This window comes from Hermetia illucens, chromosome 2 (genome assembly GCF_905115235.1).
Source record: "Hermetia illucens chromosome 2, iHerIll2.2.curated.20191125, whole genome shotgun sequence".
NCBI classification, from domain to species: Eukaryota; Metazoa; Arthropoda; class Insecta; order Diptera; family Stratiomyidae; genus Hermetia; species Hermetia illucens.
Genome location: NC_051850.1, coordinates 107,224,111 through 107,250,899, shown reverse-complemented (window position 1 = coordinate 107,250,899; position 26,789 = coordinate 107,224,111). Strand labels below are relative to the sequence as shown.

Here is a 26,789-nt window from a genome sequence, read left to right as displayed (position 1 = left end):
GGACGAAGTGGCCAGGGAAGGAACACTACAGAGGCCGGAGCCATTCTGCAGAGTCGGAAATGGAGTCATAGCTATTACGCTGAAAACGAAGAGAAACGGCCAAGGGAACTGTACTGGTTGAACTTACCTGGAATGGAACAGTTCAAGGTGCTCATGGGCGGATATGAACCCCCGCACGAGATATTGTTTAATCCTCGCCAAGAAGAGTCTCAGAAGCATAGTAGGAATACTCACTGGTCACCTGAGGAAGCTAGGGATATTTACGGACATTGTCTGCAGATTCTATGAGGAAAGTGACGAAACCTTATACATATGTTCTAGAACAGTGTTCGGTACTTATGCAAAGTAGTTTGAGACACCCGGGAGAATACCTAATACCAGATGTCAGATTGAACCACTTGCAAGTAAAGAACATAATAAAGTTATTCTCGTGGACAGACTTACACTGTAACCATTAAAAGGACAATTCTGTTAGGACGCAGCACGACGTCCCTTGAAAATATTATATTACGCGCCAGACGGTGGCATTCATCCCACGCCAGCACGGTGTTTCTACATAGGCACGGGCAAAATGTCCCAATACTGTCGCGAAGGCGTGTTAGTTAGGCAGAGCTGTGTTGTTCCATAGCAGGAGGCGCTATTCCTATTATCAAGCCTTCAGTAATGAATTCCACAAGACTATTAAAACCGATGTCTACCTTATGTTTCATTATTGACGATTTATGTCCGAAAAACTGACCCAAACGAACGTATCCGCCCCAATCAGAGGCCCCACAAAGAGTAACATTTCATTTGACATCTTGTCAATGATCCGCTGCATTATGTGCCGGTAAACGATAAACTGTTGGTCAGACCATCGGCCGGCAATTTCCACTGGATAAACATGAAAATTTAGCATAAATTAGGAATAGCTTTGAGTTACAATACGTTCTTTAGGAGCAATTCGTTTTTAATTAACTGGGTAGTGATCAGTATCCAAAAATGGTTAATCTGGCGGCAAAAATGTATTTTGAGGTCAGGAAAATGTTGGCAGCATAGTAGCCTCTGAAGTCGGAACAAATGTGAGCGCCCAAGTCTGACTTTCAGTTTTGCTTTTAGCTTCAAACGTATACCATTCGAAAAAAAATTATTAAAAAATTATTATTACCGAAAAATTTAGAACCAAGCGAAATAACAAATTGAAGTGATATTTAAAGTCATACAAAGCGTATATCTTTTCCCAATTGAAATTTTCGAAGTAATTCAAATTAGTAACTGTTAAAGGTAAGTGGAAAATTCTACCCTCCAAAAGATGTGAACACAGAATTCATAAATTAGGAAGCAAGCCAGTGTCCAATTGGATTTAGGGTATCAATATAATAATAAGAAGTTCCTAATTCGCCTCGATCAAGTGGTTTATTCAAAGTCAATTTTCAAGGTCGCATTGTCCTGCGGCGTCTTTCAGCCGTGCCACTAATCCGCCAATATGTATTTCTGGCTTCTCCCCTGCTTGTCTATTTAAGTTCAACTATATCGAAAGGAATCGGGTGTTCACAAGCCACTCTTTTATGACTTTCAGTTATTTAGCGTGGGCGCGAAGAGCATCGGGCAAATGGGTGAAATCCCAGAAGAGATGGAATTATTTGATATCGACGAAATGGCTTCCCCCAATAATGAGGAGCTTGAGCCGGGAGATGAAAATTTCGAACGAGAAAATGAGAATTTCGAAGAAGACAATGAAAAATTGACCGCTGTTCATTACGGTAGACCCCGTCGACCTAGACGCTACGGAAGCAGAAGTGTAGATGCCTGTTATCGCGTACCGCGGTTCACCCCCCACTACTATTTCACAGGGAATGTCTTTCCTAGGAATCGTAGAATGACTTGTGGTGAACCACGGACTTACTGCTTGTCGAGGCCCTGTTCGGTATTCCCATCGCCTAGTTGCTATCCAGACTGCTATCCACCCACGATGTCGGGCTGCAGTTACATGGATGCATACATGGGAATGCCAATGTACCAATACATGAATGGTCTTCAGGGGTGGGGAGGTTATTACGGAGGATGCGGTATGGTATATTGATTGCTAACAGATACTCGATAAGATATACTGTGAAAGAACTTTGGAGTGCAAAAGCAATCGTCTTATCCGCTGAAGGAGAGCACTCTATAATTTATTTCAGAAAAATGTTTCCAAATGTCTTTTATTTCGTTTTTTCTTTTTAATAAAAACTTTAGACGAAAATATTGGCAATTAACCTATTTTATTGTATTGGAGTGTAGAGGTTAGATTTCCCTTTTCAATGACATTTGACGGATGCTATTCATTTTTCCCAATTGCTCAGATCTGACTAAGTTGGAGCTATTATAGACTTTTTTCTTTAACCTTTCTCCGTGGTCACTTTTCTCGGCACTTGTGGGGTGCAGTCTACTCCCAGCCAAATCTATATTTACCCAAATAAAATGAACTTGTGGAAGGATAAGGCAATTTGCCAATAATATCCTTCTGACTACGGTCGCCTTAAAGGAGTTGGTATGAACAATTGAAATAGACTACTTATTGTTACAACTTACCATCAGAAGTAGGAAAGTACCGCGGCGGATACAGAACCTACGGTTCCACAAATTGAATTGCACCACCTGCTGGGTAACAAATAACTTGTGCAGGTGATGCTACCATCCCATTGTGACTGATCATAAAGAGTTAAGAACACGCGGAAATTAGCTATCCATGAAAAATTGGCTATGGAACCATATGAACGATTCTATCAGAAGTAGTTTAATATGGAGCTGTAGTTTGGAAGGACGAGTTTGTAGGAGGTGCAAACACTACAAAATATCAAAAGCTCACATGGAGTAGGGGAGGTAATTTACTATTTGTCCTTATGTGAAGTTTTATACGATCGCATTCGACAATAATGCCTACACACATTACCCTGCATTTATCTATAGTTACTTGCTCTTATCCTGACAAGATATTTGATTTTTTAGCATAGCGCGGTAACCATTCCCACAAATCATTGTTTTTTGTTTCTAATAATGGGCTTTAGGTTTCCGATAATTTTCTTGGCTCTTCAAAATTCTCAGTGGAACATTCGTTCAAACTATTCAATATGCAAAAAAACGCAAAGGGGTCGTAGTAGGATGGTTTTAGGGGAGGGAGTTCTAACATCAACACGAAAGGGTTGAAACTTTTAAGGTGCGACTCCATCTACGCTACGCGATCCGACCACAAATTGCACTGCCCGTCAAAATATCTTTACATGGTTTTGTAGGCAGTAATACACACTTGAGCGAATTTGCGCGACGCGTGCGAGTTGCCTGACAGAAAATATTTTGCAGTGTCGCGTGACATTTCCATATAATGAACTCCGGTGACTGCTGCCATTTTTCAGTTTTGGTTTGTATCCACCTGTTAAAATACCAAAATATGTAGTTTACAGTTGGCCGCGCGCTGGTGCAATATAGGCATGCCGCGGCAATTGTGTTAAATGTAGGGTCGCGTCGCGTAGCGTGTATTGGGTCGTACCTTTAGAATATTTGGTAGGAGCAGAACTACAGATCCTCAACTTGGATAATGAACTCATTTTCTTCAATACGGTCAGGCCAAAGGTCGTCGACATCAAGATGGGATCTTCTTTAATAGCGGCTCTGCTTAAAGAGTGGAGGGTATCAGAAGTCGTTCAAAACAAAGTTGAGCGCCCGTACTACGATCTCTAGGAAGGGGTGAGGAGCATGAAATCTATTGCTGGAATTAAGAAGCCGTCAACGCTCAGGATATTTAGCGATACACACGCGCACAGTCTCTAACGATACTTTTGCGACTTCTTCGAAGATACGTCTTTTGAACGACTCGACATTTGGTTGCGAATTATAGAGCATATCTATACCATCGAGGACGTCTCTAGCAAATTTTACACTATCGATGCAACCTCATATGGCTCCCGGATATACATATATATAACGTATATGCCTAGCACACGCTAATATTCTAATTACCTAGCGTGTTATGAAAGTGATATTAATTCCCAAGCCAGAGAAGCAAAAAGTATTCGACCAGTATTCGTAGATCAGCACATATTGAATACATAACATTTTTAGGTGGCCACTTCTGTATAGAACATGCCTACCGGGAAGGCAAATCCACGGAGACAACAGTTCATGAGTTCACGGCAAAAATTGAGAAGGCCATTTCCCAAAAGAAATACGAATGTGCCTTCAATTGTCGCTCATTAGCCCTAACTATGTTGGACTTAGACTTACAAAGTTGACGCTGATTTGTCTTAAGACGGTTAAATTTGCTGTCAAAACTTGACCGGCAGCTGCGTTGACTATACGGACTTAAAATCTGAGTCAAGTTTTCCTTAACATCAGCAGATAGCTCTGATTTATTCTGAAATTTTCGTTGTTACCGAATTCTTCTTGAGAATACCTTTAATTAAACTCAATGAAAGCTTAAATCTATCCTTATTCATTCTACAGTTCTGTAGAAAACTCAAAAGGATCACAATTTTCCATATTTAAAAATGTCACTTTGAAATAACCACTAGTATTCCGATCGCGATTTAATTTACGGACGCTTTTCGATTATTATTATAATTAATTAATAATAACGAGCAGCACCCGGTGGCTCAAAAATTCTAAATTTCAATTCAACATAATCGCACTTTAATTAGGATTCTACCATCCGGAGGAATAAAGGAACTGGAGATTGAGCGAAAGGCAAAGCACTGACCGAAAGTCGAATAAAGTCCAACATAAATCGATCCCCTGTCAATCAGTTGAATTTTTCACATAGAAGATCCACATTGGTCCGACGGAATTCTATTCACGTAGAATGTCTTAGAGGCTTTCCACAGGGTGGGGTTCTCTCGCCTCTGTTATGACTCCTGGTCAAGGACACCTCGCTTAATTGACGGTCAGTGCACCGGCGACTAACTCACGTTCAGTACTAGGAAGACTGGACTAGTTATGGTCACTAGAAAAGTTAACTGAGGAAGCTACGCTACCCCACCTTATCAGAGGTTTAAATCTACCTCGTAAAAGCAATCAAGTACTTAAGAGTACATCTTGAATGTGAGCTACCTTGGAAGCATTATATTCACGAACAATAGCTGCAATCCCACAAATAATTTGGGCAGCGTTAGCTGCTGAAACTTTGCCAACTGTACGAAACATTCCTAATGGGAGTGCCAGGGGGTGTTGAATGCAAATGTTTGGGGCGTCAAACTGAAACGTATTGCGAAGTGAAAGTCAACAGCCTAACAATATTTCCACGAGACGTCCAAAATAATTGTCCCTTTACTGATTATAGAATAATTATTAGCCACAGTATGTCATTTAAGCCTATAACCGAAAGCAACTTTATTAAGTTGCCTACTTCCAAGTGGTATTTGTTGTTAAGTATTCTCTCAGGTGCTTCAACCTACTTTGCAGATAAATGCCAGACATTGCCCCAGAATATTTGTGGAAGTTTCGAAGAAGAAGTTTCGTCATTTTCCTTAGAGAATCTGCAGGGTGTGTCCGTAGATGTTCCTAGCTTCGCCAGATAATAGTTTAGTCTGCAGTGACCAGTAAGTATTTCCACTATGAGCTGGAGGCTCTTCCTGGTGAGATTTAAAGAATTTCTTAAGTGCTTGGGTTCATATCCCCCCATGAACCCCCTGGACTGTTCCATTCCCGGTAAGTTCAACCAATAAAATCCTCTAGGCCGTTCTTAAAATACGTTAATGTTGTGATTTATAAATTTGAAAGAAGGAGAATGCAGATGCTAAAGAATGGTAGGTGAAAGGGGATGCAAAAATGCAAAATCTGTCACGATATCTGAGAGCAAGCTTGCCACTATTGCCGCCGCTGGTAGACATTACCATTGTTGCCAATGGTTTATTGCTATAAATCTCCATAGCCGATAACAACAAATTTCTCTCAGTGAAGCGTTGGTGTTTCACCTCAAATATATCGAGTAATCAAAAATCTCGATAAAGTGGCAATAATAAATACTTTTCTAACCTCCACACTCTTCATCTTCCTCATACTTGGATAGAACTAACAACTTCAACTCCATCATTCAACCATCCTGAATAAATAACTAGATTTCACACTAGACATCGACTTTTTTGCCTTCAATGGTTAACTGGCTCATAAAGAAAGTTCGTAGTCCCTTGTAATACTTGATGATCAATAGGAACCACAAGGTAAGGAATTTTATGGACAGATCGCTGTCGCCTTTCACAACTATCACAACCTTATGGATTGTCTGCCTATAAACGATCTTAGCTTTCATCCATGACACATTTTCCGCGATGAATTGAGCCACGGGTTTGACAAAATAGTTTCTGCACATTTCGGTTCGTTACTTTTAATTCAGCTATCCCAAATTAGCTAATATGCATCTTCGAAAGGTCTTCATATGTATACTTGCATTGATTTCAGATGTCCAAGGGTGGAGGTTTAGGCTCACCAGCAGGCCCCGCCTCCTCGAAAACTGGTAGGGATATAGAAGAGATTTCATTTGAGGTGCATCCCGTTGGTACTTGCGGAAATGGCATCTCCCCTTTCATTCTACATCAGTTTACATCGGCAACTCTAACGCGACCAGTTCCATTAGATGCAGGCTCCTACATGCGTTACCATATGATGTCAACGTACACGGGTCCATTCACCTATGAGCCATTTATGGCCGAAATCAGCTATGGAGCGCTCTGTAAATACTAACTGGATTCTGGGTTAGTAATTTTGGAGGGTACTACATTTCAATAAACGCAATTTTTAATTATCAACGAGTGAGTTTTTCTTATACTTTACGGTTTAGTTTATATTTCTACATGCCTCCTGTTCACTCCCTTGTGGAGTATAGGGCACACAATTTACACCATTTTACAGAAACTGTACTTCAGATTCATTTTTGTCACACTTGGTGCTGTGTGAATGGTAAGAATATACCAGCGGACTAAACCAAACGCAAAGTTTGGAATTCCAACCTGGGGTGAATGAAGGATCAACCAACTCGAGAATCACTGTTGCTTCTGTTTAGACTAGTTCAAAAATAATGTTCCCTAACGGAGTCCCCGAAGTGTAGCGATTATGAATAATAGCTAAAAAATGGAAAGTCAACATCCAATTTTTCCGCATGCATGTTAATCTTTCTACCCACTTCTAAACCCACCCCCTGTCCCCCATAGGATTTGGCTTTTATTGCTTTATTCAGCCTTTTCATTAACCTGTATTGCACTTTCGTGGCGTACACCTACCCTGATCATCTAATGTCCAGTGAAAACGTCCTGATATTTCACCTAAATATATAACAAATTACAGATAGGGCTGTTGATTCTGGGGAAAGGTTAATGTCAACCTTCTACAATGTTCTTAATTCTATCCTTTTCTGCTTGCAGATGTCATCAAAAGAATCGAATAACCAGTTCAATACTACTAAGACTTCCAATAATGAGATGAAAGGTGACGCATCAGCAATAGTTACCCCATTCATGCTGAAGGACTTGTATGCGCAGACTTCCCCCGTTTATCCCCCGGGCCCTCTAGCATTCCGTATAATAGGGAGTACATATCCTCCATGCCTTATATCATTTCAGCGACAATATCAATGATTTTAATTCTTCCTTGAATCCTGTTCTAATGAGCGCTGTGATCGAAATAAATACTTGTATGTAGATTTTACTTGCATTGTTTTAATGGAGAGATACTTTTTAGGGAACTAGATCTACCTTTTGAATTATGCTCTAGGAGTTCGAGTTTGAATATCTAAACACTCAAACGCTTCTTGGAGATATTCCGTAACTCCCACTTCCTTCGGCGCAGTTTATCCAGTTGACGTTAATCCATCGACCGCCAAATATCGGGTAACTTTTAGCGCCATTATATTTCACACCACCTTACGAAACTATTGGTTCTGTCTAACGCTTGTTTCAAGTCCAATTTCCACTTTTCCCCCCGAATTACGCCCAAAACTGGTGGTGATCTTCTTTGCCCTTTACCTCGTTCGGTTCTGTTAGTTGTGATCGATTGTTGTATTAATCCATCATTGTTTCGGTCGGCCTTATTCACATTTCACATCCACTTCGATGCTCAGGCCAATTTGAACAAGAACGTTTTCGTCGGATCGAATGACATACCCATATCGAAGGTAGACGACTATTTTGCAAATATTCCGCGATAAGTACAGCCCCGTTTGAGCAGTTCACAGCAACATCTTCATTTTATTGTCATTACCGCGGCTCACCGTTCATTGTCTTGGAAAGTCGGCCACTATTCAAAACCATAAAGGGCGCATTGCGGACGACTACGGGAAATTTAGGGCGTTGATACTTGAAGCAATTTCATCCATTGTTGTTTGTTGGGGCTTAAGAATATACTTAGTGTTCCCTGATTGTCGTAAAAGGCCATTAAAAGGGATGTTGTTTTTTGTTTGTTCCCTGGGGCCCTGCGGGCTAACAGTCCAAACAAGACTTGATACTACTTACGAAGTACATCAACAGAACTGATGGCAGGCAGGCCTATGTTGTCAAAATCACCACCATTTGTTAATTTGGATTCTTTTTTAATTAGCCGACACACAAACACATAAGTGCCAAAGCCTACCCGAACAGGCTAGACACGTGTTGCAAGCGTAGCAGGTATTAGTTAATAATGTTTTAGAGTTATATATGTTCAATCGTTATTGAGTTAATAATATTTAAGTTGAAAAAATTAATTCACGCGGTGATGAAAGTTAGCATTTTTTAGTCGTTATAAGTTTGAGTATACAAAAATATGAGGTCTGGGACAAACACGATGCATTGTAGAAACGAGGGTGGTTGAGGTCCGAAAAATCAAGCTCCAGTATTCCTTCCAGTGAGCTAAAAAGTTGTCTGTATTCTCCAACTGAACGGCCCCCAACACAGACCAGAAAACCGGTAGCAACTTAACGCACAAATATAGAGACTTAAAGGTATCTGACACCGTATGGATCAAGTACATCTCCGCGTCTATTGATCATTACGTAACATTGGAGCGCCGAAGGGTAATGGTAGATCAATGCAAGAAACAAAAAAGGGGATGGCAGGATATGCAGTGCCGCGAAGAAACTGAAACTATATGTATTATAATCTGACTCTAGCCTAATTAAAGAAATATAAAAGGCCATCAATCATGGAAGGATCTCTAGTCAAAAAGATTTGTTTAAGGTTAAGCTTATTATACCATCTATACTGAACTCGAATCCTTACACCCGAAGATTATATATTCGTTAGTTTCTTTAATCATGCAAGTGTTATATTAGTCCGAATTTATGTTTCCAACCCTTTTGAGAAAAACTTTGTTATTTGTGTGATTGGTTAGAAGGCGGTCGTACGCGTAGCCTCTAAAAGGGATAGAAATTTGTAAACTAGCAATCTTCAAATTTCGAACCTTTACTAACTTCACGGCTATCGAAAGCAGACTTATAATTGGTTTCTAGGATGTACGCATGCTCTTCGAGACCGATATCGAGCTCCCAAGAACGCTCAAACTCGAGCGAGAATTTTAACGGTATAAACTGGGCATTTGAGGAAATAAGGGTGGTGGGACTCAGGAGAGTACTCCTCTCCCTTCTCCGGCAATGTGCTTTCACACTCTGGAAAACCGTCTCCTTAACCACTTTCGCAACATGTGGCCGAGCGTTGTCATGCAGCAGAATCACTTTTTGCAGGTTGGATGCAATTGCTGGACTTTTTGCATCGGATTCTGGTTCAAATGCTCCAATTGTTGTTTATAACTATTAGCAGCAACTGCTTCATTCGGTTTCAGAAACCCATAGTACACGACCCCTACCTGGTCCTACCAAATACAGAGCAGCACCTTATGTCCATTAATGTTGCGTTTTGGTATCGATGTTGATGGTGGTCCGGGGTTTACCTGCATTTTTTTAAGTTTAAGATTGTCGTAGTAAACCTACTTTTCATCGCCAGTAACGATTCGCCACAAAAAGCCTTGACAGTAAAGAAAGTGCGATGCTAAATGGTTCGTAATGTGGCATTTTTACTCGAATCAACTGGCAGCCATTATCCTTCCTTTCGATTCTTTCCCATGGTATGCAAACGTTTTCTGATAGCTGCCTTGGTAACATCAAGTGCTTTTGCAAATTCTTTGTGTTTGAGCTGAGTATTTAAAAACTAATTTAGCCATAATTAGAATAGTATAGTATGTAGGATAGATTTAGATAAGTATAAACACAACTAATAAACCTACTGAGGAGCACTGATGAAGGGAACTAGTGGTTCCCGAAATATCGATATTTGCAAAAATAAAACATCAACACCAGCGAATAAGAAAAAACAAATTTTTAATTATTTCAAATCCCAGAAAAATATTAGCCATTATCAGAAGGTCAAATGATAACGCAAAATGTCGAGTTCTACGTTGAGGTAGAATCCCGGAGAAATTTGAAGTTCAAAGAGGAGTTCGCCAGGGTTGCATCTTGCCACCCATATGATTTCTTCTTGTCAGTAAAGTCCTTCTTGCTGCCTTGTCCGTAGGACGTAAAGGAGTTCAATGGACTATGACATCTTTCCTCAAACACCTCGATTACGCTGATATCTGGTCATGGACCTTGGCCTAATGGCTCTAAAATTGGAAAGAGAGACATCTCTTTCTGTATTTGCATCCATGGGTAGAGCATCGATGGCATTACTCAATTTATATGCCTAGGAAACGTACGTTTGATGCGAATTAGCGGTATTGAAAAAGTCAGCATAGGCAAGGAATTGGTGAGCTTGAAGACGATGAGGCGCCTCGCATTTACTTCAGCATCAATTTTTCGTAGGTCCAAGTAAAAAAAGATCCATAATCGGTAATCAATTTTTTTCTTAGACCGTCGTTGACGATGGCAGGTCTTCAGTGCTGATCATGTTTTATCTGGCCTCATAAATTTAGTCGTGATATGTATAGTTTTGCTCTTGCTGCTGCCTTGAAGTTGATGAAAAAAGAAATGGAAGGTACTCAACAACGTGATACCTCTATAATTACTGCACTGCGTGATATCATCCTTTTTATATATGGGACAGATAATGTCTTCGTTGCCAGTCACCAGGCACTGGTTTGCTGTTCCACACCTTGAGAATAAGTTGATAAATTGCTTCATGCTTCACACCAGCCAAGAAGTTAAATAACCATTTTGGCTGTAATTTGATCGACCACTGAGAAATTATGCCAAGTCCTTATCCGGAGGATAAGGATCGAGCTGTACATAGCTTTATCCTACTGACTTGTTGGTGAAATTTCCGTGAGTGATGCAGTTGCTCCTTACTTCCTTTTTTTCTGTGAAGTCGCTTCTCCTCTTCTTCTTAGAGGAGGATGCACGATTCAGTAGCTGATATAAGAACGAGCGATATCAAAATCGTCGAGTGATAGTGGATAAAATTCGGTTCGATATATTGCGTTGGGCGAGACACTTAATTTGTATGGGGAGGGTGATCCCTCCCGGAAAGTCCATAAAGGCAATATTTAGAGAGAGATGATGAGCAGCTTTTCAGTCGGCATTTAACTAACAAACAAACAGAGCCTATTTCAGTTTACAAACACTGTTCCGCTCGAAACGTCTCACCATAGGGTCAAAGCTCTTACTGTACAAGACTATGATCTTGCCAGTCCTCATGTATTCCTCGCAAACTTGGGTTCTTAGCAAGAAAAATTGCGAACTCTTGGCCGCATTCGAGAGAAGAATCCTCCGAAGAATTTTTGGCCCCCTACGTGAAGATGGACGATTCCGTAGCCTACACAATGACGAAATCTATTAGCATTACCATGACCGTCCGGTTATAGATAAAATCCGGTTCAATAGGTTACGGTGGGCGGGACACTTAATCCGTATGGATGAGGATGATCCCACCCGGAAAGTCAATAAAGGCAATATCTATGGTAGAAAAAGAAGACGAGGCAGACGCTGCCTAAGATGGAGCGATGGCGTATTAAGGCAGGCCTAGACCGGATACCGGTTGTTGCGCCGTTGATGATGATGATTTAACTAACAAAACACTCGATCATTCCGATATGAAAAACAACGAATTGGCACATGGTTCAAAGTAACGTAAACTAAGACGAGTTCATGAAAGTTGGGAAACAACTGAAGTACTACAAATTATGCGACTAATAATGAAGAAACACCGGGACAAGTAACGACTTAGATCTGGAGAAGTCGTTTAACAGGGTGGCACACAAACTCACTGCGCGAAAAACTAGCACCAGAAAAACTTGCTCGCTAGGTTAAACTGCTCGACCGACCGACTACGCCATTCGATCGAATCCGCTCTTCCAAGATGGCTGACGAGTAGGTCGCCTCAAGGAGGAGAAATGCCAGTGTGTCAGGGAATCATGGAAGAGAGCTGAAGGAAATTTCAGGTAACCGCAAACGATAACGCGTAGGTGTGGTTGGCGCACTATACCCCACCAAGGATGACAGTTTGTTCACACTTTACGTCCTTTGCATTTTGGCGGCGCTTTTTGTTTTTCAACAGTTACCATTGAATGTAATTAATTCGAATGAATTCGTTTTGAAAACCGCGGAACACACTATTTAAGTTCATTAGGTTTCTGCCTGTCTTAATAAGGAACTGAAAACGTCCCGACTTTCCGCCGAAATCCACTAATTCGATATCCCTGTTTGAGTTGCAAGTGCTAATTATTGGTGACAAATTGAATTTAAGCCGAAGGTATGAACATTCTTAATGACATTTGTGTGTGTGTGTGTGTTTGAGGTGGAGAGAGACAAAGCCTCTGTGTACCCAGACCTTAGTGGTCCATTGTACTCGATTCCCCCGTCTAACGGCATATCCTGGATTCGTTTATGTGTCGCAGGATTTCCGTTAGTGGATGTGATGCTATCCGCTGGAATGTAGGAGCACATCAGCACCAATCTGATGCGTCCGTAAACGGGCCCTCACATAGAAAATGTCCCGTGGATTCCGCTTCCTCATTACAGGATGGACACGTATCATCTTTAATAATTCCTATTCTGAACATATGCCAAGCTAGTGAATTATGACCAGTCAGAATGCCCACAATACTTCTGCAATTCTTCCTGCTTTTCGACAGGATAAACTTTGCAGTATGTTGTTTGGTTCTGACAGGAAGAGTTTGGTATGTCTAGCAGCATTAAGCACCTGTCATTATGCGAAACTTGTTCCCAGTTTTTGATAGCAGCATCAGCCAATGCTACCGCTCAGTCTCGAGGATTTTTCATCGACGAGGATCCTAGTCCCCTTGACTAATCCACTATCACAGATTCTGTTAAAACGAGCCCATGACTTTTGAACCAGAAATATGTAAGGACAGTCCTGCAACTATGCCAGCTTTTCCGCCAGTAGATAGGAAGAAGCTTTGGCATGCTGCAAGTTGATTTGACTAACTCTTATGTTTGTAGCCATAAGTGCAAGTCTGCTGCGTTCAGTGTGGATCTCACCGGGGTTAACAGCTTGTCCTCACCTTTCACCGAAAGTTCCGCTTTCATGCGTCCGATTTCTCTGGATATCGCCACACTTGGTGGTGTAGCAACGTCCATATCCTCATTCCCAAGAAACTTCGCCTTCTTTCGCAGTGCCTTCCATTTTCGTCGGCTAGAAGCCCTCCCAGGTTCACATACCGGCGTTAGACCTGTTGCGTCCACATTACCAGCTTCCCTCTCTTCCGTTTTTTTCTGGTACAGGCGCAGAAGATTCTGACAGGCAAGCCTGTAGTCCCTTCTCCTTTGCGGGTGAGGTTTCCTTCTGCCAAGCCTTCCTCCCCCGTATTTTCCGTGCCTCGACCACGACCTGATTTCCTGTGACTTCTTACCACTTGGAGAGTTACAATTCTTTGTTTCCATCTTCATGTCTTTTTAAACACTCTTAGTGTAGTAGTAAACTACCACAAGCTCCCCTACCACGACAATGTGGTGTCCGAAGGGGAGTTAATGGCATTTAATTTTATGATTCTCATAATATAAAATATACGCTGATTGCATGAAGAGTATGTGCAGTGCCGTGATTTTTTGTGAGAACATCAACTTGCGTGTCTATTTACGTTAAGAAAGTTATACATTTAAATGCCACTAAGAATGGTGTTCCGCTGGCTTAAGTGGTTAGAGCGCTGGACTGTCGCAGCGGAAGGTCGCGGCTCAAATCTCACTGGTGGCAGAAGGATATGTTATCATGATTTGATGTCGGATACCAGTCGGCTCGCTGTAAATGAGCACCTGAGTTGAATCAGGGTAATAATCTCGGGCGAACGCAATGCTGGTCACATTGCCTCCTACAGTGTATTGTAGTGTACCATTACGGTCTTGAATGAAGTGCTCTAACACATTTCAAGGCTCTGCTCCAATATAGATTGTTGCGCTAACGATTATTATGATTATTAAGAATGCACATACCGGTGCATGAACTAAGGTTAGCCGCACTTACCTTTTCCAAGATTTCGAGAAAAAAACAAAAGATTTTTATTTTTTCATAATTTTATTAGAGACTATTTCAATTCATATTACAAAAAGATTTATTAAAAAAAATCTAGGGTGTTTTTTTTTTGCAGGTTTTTCGATTTTTTACATGTTGCAAGTTCGACCTAAGATTAGCCTGTTTTGGATGAAAAAAATTAATTTTCGTATTGGTTTTCAATCAACACTTGGTCCATTTGCCTCTGACATCATGTAAAGCGATGATTCGGCGCGGAAGACTATCATGCAGTGATCGGATTTTGTCATGAGGGATGTTGCTCAGACCACTCTGATAGCTTCTTTGAGTTTATCTTTATTGCTGTATTGCCAGGCATAGTTTTCCTGCCAAAATCGACCATACGTTCTCGATAATGTTCATATCCGGTGACTCCGATCGCCAAATGTCAAAACCCCGTATGGCACGTTGCTCAAAATAAGCCAAAGTTCAGGATGGATTAAGTATAACCTGTTCCTTATTACATTCATGTAAACAAAAGGCTATATTTACTGTTAATAGTGCGATGATTAGCAGTATGTAGTTTTGGTTGTTATATTCCGAAATGAAAAATAATCACGTCCCTGGGGAGTTCGGGGGATATCACCAAAGGACCCAAAGAGCCCGTATCAATTCATTATTTTTGCACTTCTGTATAACACCTTCACCATAACACCTTCACGAATTATCCGTTAAAAGTCTTTTGAGGATGGCTAATACAATAGGTAGCGCCGAATGGGTTAAACTAATACCCGTAAAGCTATTGCGCAATATTTCTTTTCGAGCAAACATAAAAAATGAAAAATATCTTAACTTCACATCACGAAAATTAAATAAAATTAATCATTTTAAGTGTTAAATGGCGGATGTATTATAGATAAATGCCAGGATCGGAATGGGGAAATTGAAAGGAGTAAATTTAGAAAGCTTAAGGAGGTTAAAATGTGAGGAGAAGAAGTCCTATCCTAGTCCTTTCCGTTTCCATTCATAAATTTTAATTTATCCTACCCTCTTCTCTTTCTGTTTTCAGATGAGTTGTAATCCTTGCTGCATCCCTTGTTGCGAGCCAGTTATCTTACCACCAATATGCTATCCAATTTGCATTCCTTTCTGCACTCCATGTGGCTCCCGTGAGCCATGTTCCGGAACTTCCCCCATACCGTGTTGTTGCGAAAGCTCAGTATACTCCGATAAATATGACGTAGGAGACCCAAATACAACATTTGCAATGCCAGTGTGTTGCCCACCGTACCACTGTACACTCCCTGTGCAATGTGTTACGTATCCATGCGCCCCTTGTGGCCCATAATCAGACATCAGTGGAATTTATCGCCAAATTTAAGATATGTGATATTATTTATTTACCTATCAGTATCAGGATGGATTCAAAAATAAAGAAGCTGAATTCAATCAACTTGTTTCTTTTTTTTCATAAAAGAAATTTAATGAATTTTTTGAATAAAGCAGTACAACAATTTTCTTTATTTCAGATGCCTTGTAATCCTTGCTGTCCTCCGATGAGCATATACTGTTTTCCATGTTGCAGCCCGTGCGCTGCGCCGTACGTCCCTTGCGCCCCATGCGGGCCATGCATGCCATGCGGACCATGCGGACCATGCGGCCCTTGCGGCCCTTGCGGCCCTTGCACACCTTGCGGACCATGTGGACCCTGCAGTCCATGTGGACCGCGCGGCCCATGTTGCCCACCGCCGCAATGCTGCCCATCAACCAACGATGAATGTTCAGGGGATCCAAACACTACATATGCAACGCCTATGTGCTGTCCCCCACCACCGATGAATATTCAATGTATTACATACCCGTGCGCTCCTTGTGGACCGTGCTGATTTCAATGAACACTAAAAAGGATGTGTATGTAGAGACTTAAGTGGACTATTTATATACTTATTTATTTACTTGAAAATTGCTAACTTAATGTTTGAAGTAAAGAATAAAGCAATGAGGCAATTCCAGACTACAGTGTTTTCATCTATATTACAAGTTAGTCATATTATGTTCATACAGGCAGAGATCGTCAATTCACATAGATCCTAAGACCTATGGTAGCTACTACTCTTTGAAGGAACAACTTCAATATCACACTACGAAATCTAAATAGACCTAAACAAAAATATTTCTCTCCTGCCTAGTGCATCCTGTCTATGTAAAAATTTTCAAGTTACCAGTGGCTTAGAGAAAGGCTCACCTACATCCTTCTTTTGACCTGGTACTTCTCACTCCCTTTATGCAACAACTTTCAAGGCAAGCCACTTTGCCCAATTTTTAGGCAATGGACGTTATTATCCCTCTCCTCGGGAGCGATGACCTCACTCTAATAAGGAACTACTCCACTATCTTCCTCCTCTCCTAGCGAAACTACCTCCATAGTGAAAGAGCAATATGGCTTTGTGAAACATCGACCTACTACTTCCATCCTTCTCGACTTCAACAAATTTATTTCTAAATGTCTTAATTCACGGCTGAGGATACACATCATTAATACCAAGCTTTTAATTTTGCCAACCACAACATTCTTCTCTGCCAACTTTCTTTACTCAAGATCCCCAACAAACAATCCTCCACATTTGGTTGCTCATTTTATTTTTCATCTCTTGCCTCTGAAATTTCCCGAGGCTCTCCACTAGACTCCCCATTTCTCTTTTTAAGATTTTGTGTAAAAACAACTTCACTTGGCGATACCGAGGTACAACGCCCCACAGTTTAGCTCCTTTGACACTGTGTCTCTTCCTAGTTTTGAAAGCAGGATACGTTATTTATTTCCTCTCAAAATCCATTCGTAATTGTAAATGTTTTTTTCTCTGTACTGAGTTATGGAACCGTCCGCACCGTCGGCATCTTTTAACAACCAGCATAAATGCTGGTCCTAAATAATAATAAACGAAGATGCATCTGCGCATCTTCTTTCCTCCGTATGACCCTCATAAATATTTTGGTCTTTCCATATCTCGTCATACCCGACTCAGGTCAAATGTTTTCTTTCACAACGTGTCCTGTTGTTGAATAATAAACGAAGATGCATTTGCGCATCTTCGCTGCTCAGAATGACCCTAATAAAAGGATTGGATTTTACGTAGATAAGAAGGATTTTACGTAGATAAGAACCATATGTGTTATGTATTTTCATAGAAGATAAGGAACATATGTATATTATAAGGAAATATAAATACGAGGTGACCGAGAAGGAACCTCAGTCTTGTTTCGACATTACAAGAGTCTTGTTTCGATATTACAGTACGGAAGTACTAAAAGAAACAACTGTGTAACAATGACACTAAGTGTTGTTACTTAACTTGCTGTTCCGTTGAGGCATGGAGTAGGAATTTCAATGAAAAAAGGGCTAATAGCTACTCCGAATAATTTTCACCGTAGGTCCATATAATTTTCACCCCGGATCCCGTTTTCCAGCATAATTTTTCAGGCGAGCCGGTGATGCCATTAAAGAAGTCGAGCGATTTAATGGCCGGCTGATGAAGTTCGTTATTTTACCACAATTCATTTCTTCGTCGAATATACCCATAAATAGGTCAGACCGATGCCTTCTGGAAATAATTTAACATGAACGTAACGTACCTGCCGATGCGAATGTCTTCGTTGCCAGGAATCTGGATGTCCTTGTGGGTGAAACGGCATGCGGCAACAAGCTGAAACGCAATTCAACAGCGTCGTCAGGCCGACATTTTATCACCGTCATTGAATGCTTAGCCGTTCCCCATAAGGTCATCGTACCTCAACATCGGCTGTTGACTGCTGTCATGCGAATCAAGCCTTCGGTAGAAGAATGTGTGAAACCCATTGGACCACCAAAAATTAAAAGTTGGCGAATTCGATAAAAAAGAAAAAGTTATCTTGTGGAATCAAGCCAAAAACTAGATTAATGTAAGAGTGGCAATCGGGAAACAAAGAAAACCATCGCTGATACTTCACCGACCTATAATAAACTTCTTTACGATAAACTGGGCACTCGTGATAGCGAGAAAGATCTGTATCGACTTATTGAAAGCCGACACCCTGGCATGCAGGATACCGAAGACGCGCCGCGACTAATGGCAAGAATATTTCGAACATCCTCCACTTCCAAAAACACTGACAACACCATCGCCTGCCAGCATCAAAACGTCGAAGCCGAGGAAGTAACCATAGCAATCATATAGTTGAAAGTACAAGGACGTGATGACATCGCAACTAAGCACTGGGAGGCGAATAGCTGGGACCCATTATTATAGCTCAGTAGGTTCTTCAATGGGGTGATTGAGGAGTCTGAAACATCATCTAACTGGCATAAAAGCACCACAGTTCCAATATGGAAAAAAAGGCAGTCCAACGGAATGTTCAAATTACCGTTCGATCCGATTGCTGTCCTATATATATACATACCTGGCATGCCAGGTTAACTCCGGGCTGAGTTGCACACCCAGAGCTGCATACGACCAGGCGCGTGTGATCGGTTACGGATAATGACATGACCCACCGGGTCAGCTGCGAATATCGCAGAATGTTCATACAGATGAGTAGCCGCGGACAAGCAGGACGTTTCCATTTGTGTTCGTCTTTCCTAACCTATTCTTCCCTTTCTGGGGGAGCAAATCTCCTTAACAAGTCCGTAATCCGGGGTGAAGGAATCGACGCGCCTATCGGATGAATTGCAGTGACGCTGCTTTCTCATTACTCGTGGGAAGAAATTGGTGATAACAACATTTTAGATTCTTTTAATGGGACCCCAGGGACACGAAGGGAGGTTTCACTTGAGCTCGGTCTGGAATCATCAACTTACCGGATTAGTCAAAGGAGCAACTCGAATACTCCACCTACAAGGTACTCCATGAACCAGTAATCAGGAGAAGCCTAGTAACTGGGGAGTCTTTCATCGTATACCAGGTCGCATTCCCAGATAATGCTGAGATTCTGCCAGCCACTAGACCACAGATCCCAAAACGAAAATTTACTTCGGCAACTACTAGCATCATTGCTAGGTTAGCGAGATTGCTACAAAGAGGTTCGCAGCCGAAATATCTCGACAGCCTACACCGATTAAAAATCTGCCTTTGACATCATATCACATTCGTGGTTGCTGCAAGTGTTACGTTTGTACAAAATTAACGCGAATGTCATTCTTCTTCTAAGAACAGTGATGAAGAATTGAAGCACTCACAAATGTCAGGAGAGATCAGACGTGGCATCTTCCAAAGCGACTCTCTGAGCCCGCTGCGGTTTTCTTTGGCTTTGAATCCACTATCCCATCTTTCGCATAAAGGCAAAAACGGTTTCCAATTCAAACATAGCAAATTGTCGAAATATACATTAAGGGTCATCCCGTGTGAAGGCCGTATTTTTTGCCTTTTTTTAGAAATTTTTTGTGAAGAACTGGATTAAGATACAAATACGAATTTTTCAGCATAGATTCACTAATATCTTGAGCGTGCATAGTAATTTTTCCAGTCCGATCGCATAGTTGGTTATTGAAATACAGAGCAATTTATGCACCCATCTCCAAAAAAAGGTGTTTTTCTGCTACCACGCTAGAGGGCGCTGCGATCATCTTAAAGAAAAAAGTAAACGGTATTTTAACGTACAGACTTAACTACAGTCCGCAAACTAGAATTATTAAAAAATATTAAAAGCTAAATTTTTGGTGCCGTGTTAAACTTTTTTTTTTAATTTTGGTGTTTTTTAAGGCTTCTTTAATGAATAAAAAAAAAACTACTAAACGAATCCCAATTATCCTAGTTTGCAGACCGTCGAATATGTTCTGAATAAGTCCTGAAAATTTCAAAGAATTTCGTTGGATAGATTTTGTGCTATGGTGGCAGCCGATTTTCAATATGCAGTTTCGAGAAAAACGCATTTAAAAAGTAGAAAGTAATTTTTACCCATAAAATCTTAATTGATCATTAATCTGCTATACCTAGTCTATAAACCTTAGGTTTCTTGAAGAAACACACGTACAGCCTTGGCTTCAATTCTTGTCCTTGTAGCGAAGTCATTCGAACATCATTCGGACTGATAAATACGCGCTTTATTACGGCGATCGACATAAATCTGGCATGTGGCTTATCACGTGTTTAACACTATAATTTCCGAACGACCCCGAATATCAAAAAATTACTTTGCCCGTATATTCTACACTATATTCAGATAGAATTGATACCAAAAAAAAATTAGATTCCTCGGATCCCACACACGGGATGACCCCCTTAAATCATTTAATGTATATTTACGACACTAAATTGTATGCCAAGGAAGAAAACCAACTTTGCTCCTTGCTGGACATCACCATCCAGTCCAGCAGGGATACCGGCATGCGGTAAGATTTGAACCGCGACCTTCATCATCATCACCAACGGCGCAACAACCGGTATCCCGTCTAGGCCTGCCTTAATAAGGAACTCCAGACATCCCGGTTTTGCGCCGAGGTCCACCAATTCGATATCCCTAAAAGCTGTCTGGTGTCCTGACCTACGCCATCGCTCCATCTTAGGCAGGGTCTGCCTCGTCTTCTTTTTCTACCATAGATATTGCCTTTATAGACTTTCCGGGTGGGATCATCCTCATCCATACGGATAAGTGACCCGCCCACCGTAACCAATTGAGCCGGATTTTATCCACAACCGGACGGTCATGGTATCGCTCATAGATTTCGTCATTGTGTAGGCTACGGGATCGTCCATCCTCATGTAGGGGGCCAAGAATTCTTCGGAGGATTCTTCTCTAGAACGTGGCCAAGAGTTCGCAATTTTTCTTGCTAAGAACCCAGGTTTCCGAGGAATACAAGAGGACTGGCAAGATCATGAACATGAGTATGAACTTTGACCTTATGGTGAGACGTTTCGAGTGGAACAGCTTTTGTAAACTGAAATAGGCTCTGTTGGCTGACAACAACCGTGCGCAGATTTCATCATCGTAGTTGTTATCGGTTGTGATTTTCGACCCTAGATAGGAGAAATTATCAACGGTCTCAAAGTTGTATTCTCCTATCCTTATTCTTCTTGTTTGACCAGAGCGGTTTGATGTTATTGGTTGGTTCGTCTTCGGTGCTAACGTTGCCACCATATATTTTATCTTGCCTTCATTGATGTGTAGCCCAGGATCTCGCGCCGCCTGCTCGATCTGGATGAAGGCAGTTTGTACGTCTCAGGTGGTTCTTCCCATGATATCGATATTGTTAGCATAGGTCAGTAGTTGGGTGGACTTAAAGAGGATCGTACCTCTTGCATTTACATCAGCATCACGCATTTCTCGAGGGTCAGGTTAAAGGGGACGCATGATAAGGCATCCCCTTGTCGTAGTCCGTTGTTGATGTCGAATGGTCTTGAGAGTGATCCTGCTGCTTTTATCGGGCCTCGCACATTGGTCAGGGTCAGCCTAGTCAGTCTTATTAATTTCGTCAGCATACCGAATTCTCTCATGGCCGTGTAAAATTTTACCCATTTGGAATTAGCAAAATGATATGTGCAAAAGCAACAATCGTTCTGGGAATCTGTCATTTTCTTAGATGAAAGCCGGTTTAACCTATTTGGATCAGATGGTCAACAGAAAATATGGCAAAAACCGAAAGAAGGGATGAAAGCAAAAACTTGAGACCCACAATCAAACATGGAGGAGGGTGGTATTATGGTCTGGGGCTGTATGAGTGAAAAGGGAGTTAGTGCCTTGCATGTTATAAGTGGAATTATGGATCAACATATCTACATTGACATTCTCAAAAATAATTTGCGACAAAGAATTGCGTCTTGACAGTTCTTTCGTTTTCCAACAGGATGACGACCCGAAGCATACTGCTATGAAAACAAAGGAGTGGCTGTTGTATGATATACCCCGGCAGCTAAAGACACCTCCACAGTCCCCAGACCTTAATCGCGTGGAGCATTTATGGGATGAAATTAACAGACGAGTAAAGGCAATAGGAGTAACAAATAAAGATGGACTGAAAACAGCTTTACTGGAAGAATGAAGAGGGTCCGAACAGAAGTTACAGACAATCTGGTTAAATCAATGAAAAAGCGATCATTGGAAGTGATTAGAAATAAAGAAGGTCCCACTAGCTTCTAACAGCTATAGTTAATTTATATAGCTTTATGTATGTACATAAGTTACCACCGTTTCTAGACTTTTTTTGTATATGTTATGTTTTTGCTTTACGCTCGTTATTGATTATTGTTGCCATTCTTCATTGTTGGATTTTGTTTAAATAAAAGTTTTTTGTTTGTTGAGTACAATAAGACTATTTTCATCGTGAGCATTGAGTGTAAAAGATAAGAAATGTTTCCAGACTTTTTTTGTCTAGTGTAAACGTTTTTGGCGATCCCCAGCAATGTAGTGATGTAGCAGTCATTCACAACAAAGTATGCCAAAAAGTTAGATGAAAATTGCAATCATAACTGCAAACTTGTTATCAACAACAAATAAAATTTGATTACATATCTAGTGGAATGCCTGATATCCCCAAGCTCAGTATTAACTGAAAATAAAATAATTTAATTAAAAATCAAGTGCTTTATTTACAATCATTGATCAGCATCTACAGTCTTAAACTCTTCAATATTTTTGATAAAACCCTACAGTTGCATTTGAAGTCTGAAGTTTGCAGGTATTATCTTTTGGAGCAGTTATTTTCTACTCATTATAGCTAAAGCCAGCAGAGCGATCAAAGGGTAGAATAGGTCTCAGGGGCGAAAGGTGGATTGGTACCCACAATAGAGCACACAATTTGGTAAACGCGTACTGAAACAACACCAACAACTCTACTACCAAACCCTATCTCCACCTCCACGTGGTGATCGCTGGGAGCTCTTTCTTAACTAAAAGCTGCAAACGGAGAAGGATGAAGGCGAGTCTACCGCGCCTAAAAATGGGACAAATTGTAGCAACTGATCTGCCAGCTAAAGGGTTGGATAGGGCTGATAACCCTACGCGGAAAACAACTTGTTACGAAGCCACAAAAGGATCCTCGGACTGGAACACAACGACGAACCCGGCAAGGACAACGGAATAACGATTTGGGCATTTTCTCATGGAACGTGCGTTCCCTGTACAGAGAAGGAACTGCCAAGTGCCGATACCCGGTCCCAATATAGGGCTGATGTAACAGCGTTACAGGGAATGCGTTGGACAGGAGCCGGTTTTCTGGAGAAGAGATACTACACCATATATTATAGCGACTATCCAGTAAACCATGTGCGTGGAGTAGGAGTCTTAGCCTGCCAAAAAATCAAACACGCTATTGACGGCTGTGAAAACATAAGCGAAAGGCTAAGCACTCTGCATTTGCGAGCAAATTTAGAAATATAAACCTCATTAACGTTCATGCCACTACAGAGGAAACTGCAGAGTCGTGTCCAACCAATGATAATAGGCTACAGATTAATCAGGTTGCAATACCACACGAAGTGGTGATTGGAAGTGCTTGGTTTGCGCAGAAAGAAGTCCACAAATATACGTGCTTCTCTCCAGACGGGACCACTTTCAACCAAGCCGCCACCTTTTAGCCTTGATGGATGTCCGAACATATAGGGGGCCAATAGAGACCCGGATCACTATCTCATTGGCGTTGTGTTCCGGGTCCTACAACACCGCCTTCATTCTCCTCTGACAATCAGGAGAGAGTGCATACTGAAGGCATTCACAGCACAGTCCTCGGTAACACCTATAAGGGCAAATAGATAACGCAATAACTGCAGTCAACAGATGTTCAGGAGATGAAGCGTCAACAAATGATTTTCACAAACACCTAATTTCCGAATAAATAAGCATATTGGAATGATCGGTTGAATTTTTTGATGAACTGCCCAACAGCCGGCGAATTGAAAGTCCCGCCAACTGAAGACGACGGACAAATGTCGCCCGGTACCAATGGAATTACGGGCGAACTGGACAAATATGAAGGCGACCAATTACACCAACCGCTTCATCAACTGATGCTCAAGGTGTGGAACAGCGAATCAATGCCTGACGACTGGTAACGAGGCATTACCTATCATATGCATAAAAAGAGCGATATCACACAATGCAGCAATTATAGCGTATAAAGTTGCTGAGTACCATCTATAAGATATTCTCTGCTATCTTGCTAGAGCGGATAGGCCCACTTCTGAAAATCAGCAATAGATCAGATTTTCTCTTTGTTGCAATATGGACATCACTTACTCCATCTTTTCGTCGACTTCAAGGCCGCCTATAATATCATAGCCGGGTAAAACTGTATAAGACCATGAGGGAATTCGGTATCGTACACAGTTGTTGGCAGCCAACAGAGCCTATTTCAACTTTCAAAAACTGCTTCGAAACGTCTCACCATAATGTCAAGTTCAAGGCAATAATCTTGCCAATCCTTATGTATTCCTCGGAGACTTGGGTTCTTAGCAAGAAAAATTGCGAACTCTTGGCCGCGTTCAAATTTTTGGTCCCCTACATGGGAATGTCTCACTGGTGGCAGTGGGATTTGTATTGTGGCTTGCCATCGGACCCAGTCGACTCAGCTGTGAATGAGTACCTGAGTCAAATCAGGATAATAATCTCGGGCGAGCGCAATGGTGATCACATTACCTCCTACAGTGTACGGTAATGAACCCTAACGGTCTTGAATGAAGTGCTCTAACACACTTCAAGGCCCTGGTCCAATAGGTACTGTTGCGCTAACGATTATTATTATTATTAGATGAACGGAGCGATACCACGACCATCTGGTTGTGGATAAAATCCGTCTCAACAGATTGCGGCGGGCGGGTCCCCTAATCTGTATGGGTGAGGTTGAACCAGCCCGGAAAGCTTAGAGGAACAATATCTATGTTAAAAGAAGAAGACGAGGCAGACTCTGTCTGAAATGGAGCGATGGCGTAGGTCAGGACACCAGTCAGCTTTTAGGCATATCGATTTGATTGACGTTCACGCAAAACCGTGGTATCTGGAGATCTTTACTAAGGCAGTTGTTGCGCCGTTTATGATGATGAATATAGGGTGATTCAATGAGAGGTTACTTTTTAAGTTGATGAAAATGCAAGCCTCTTTTCTTTTAAGGTTTTGTTAGTCGATAGTGCTATCCTTCCGGTTAATTATGGAATACAATCTCATTTATATGCGCGCCACAGCTGAGCTTGCTGTAGCCGATTCTGTGGACCCAATTTTCCGGTACATTTCCCAAAGTATACGGCCTTATCTTACCAATGGCTGTACAGATTGTGATCTTCAAGTGATCGACCTGTACGAAAAGAAAACCAATTATTTCGCGGATTGACCGCAATGACGGGTCCTTCGAATTTTCGAAAAAAAAATTGGCCAACAATGACGTCACACCAAAAAGTCACGCCTCGCGGATGTATTGGCTTCCCAATAATTTCGTTTGGTTGTTCTGAACCCCAAATATGGCAATTTTGCTTATTGGCATGGCGACCACCATTCGAAAAAAATGAAATGGGGGTCCTCGTTCAAGGGATCTTGTGCCCATAGAGCGAAGTTCCAGCGTGCCGGCACGTCAGTTGCTTTGAGCTGTTGCACCAATTGGACCTTGTACGATGTTAATCCGAAGGAAGTAAGTTTTGGACACTTACCAACGTTCAAGCGTATAGCGATCCATATTCGTTCACGGGAAATTTTGCTATACTTCTGTCTAAACGGAACTGACGTAAGTTTTGCCAATTGTGAGATGAGCCGTGGTTCAAAAATCAGCCTCATGTCGCTTTCCTTAAAGCCATTTAACAGAGATTTTCCCCTATCGACATGAATTTAAATTTCTCCATTTCGCTACCTAAGTCCGTACCGGTTCATCTTTAAACGCGTGCTTGATAAGGAAATCTTTGACGTTGAAAGCAGTTCTGGTCCACTATTAAGGATATAATCCCCTGATGAGACCACCTCCCTATTAGTGAAGATACTCTTGATCCTGATGCTGGTTGGTGATGATGGTTTCCTCTAGGTTATGGTTTAGGGTGGCAGATAATATGATATTACCATTTAGAATTTATAACGCTGACTGGCACTAAGCGCCAATTTGAATGGCGTGACCCTACCAACTTTAACACAGATATTCTTCTATCGCCACTGTTATTTAAAATTTTGCCTTTCCTTTTGCACAATTAAACTAATAGCAATCACGGCTTAGCCTCCTATGGAAATTTGTCTTGTCAAAGGATAGTACAGGTCCCAGGGAGAAAAGTGGATTGGTACCCACGATGGAGCATACAACCTGGGAAACGCCTGCTGAATCAATACCAACAACTCTACTTCCAAACGCTCTCTCCACTTCCACGTATATAGGACTGATATAACAACGTTGCAGGAGATGCGTTGGACAGGGACCAGTTTCCTGGAGAAGAGACACCACACTGCATATAATAGTGGCCATCCAGTAAACGATGTGCTCGGAGT

General features: G+C 41.4%; 1 protein-coding gene across 1 annotated transcript; it reads left to right on the top strand.

Annotated features, from left to right (window-relative positions):
• The first annotated feature begins 1,068 nt into the window (after nt 1-1,068).
• On the top strand, nt 1,069-2,233 carry LOC119648334. Its single transcript, XM_038050028.1, has 2 exons — nt 1,069-1,263; nt 1,559-2,233. The coding sequence occupies exon 2, from the start codon at nt 1,592-1,594 to the stop codon at nt 2,060-2,062; it is 471 nt and encodes a 156-aa protein (XP_037905956.1). The 5' UTR covers nt 1,069-1,263; nt 1,559-1,591; the 3' UTR covers nt 2,063-2,233.
• Nucleotides 2,234-26,789: the final 24,556 nt, after the last annotated feature.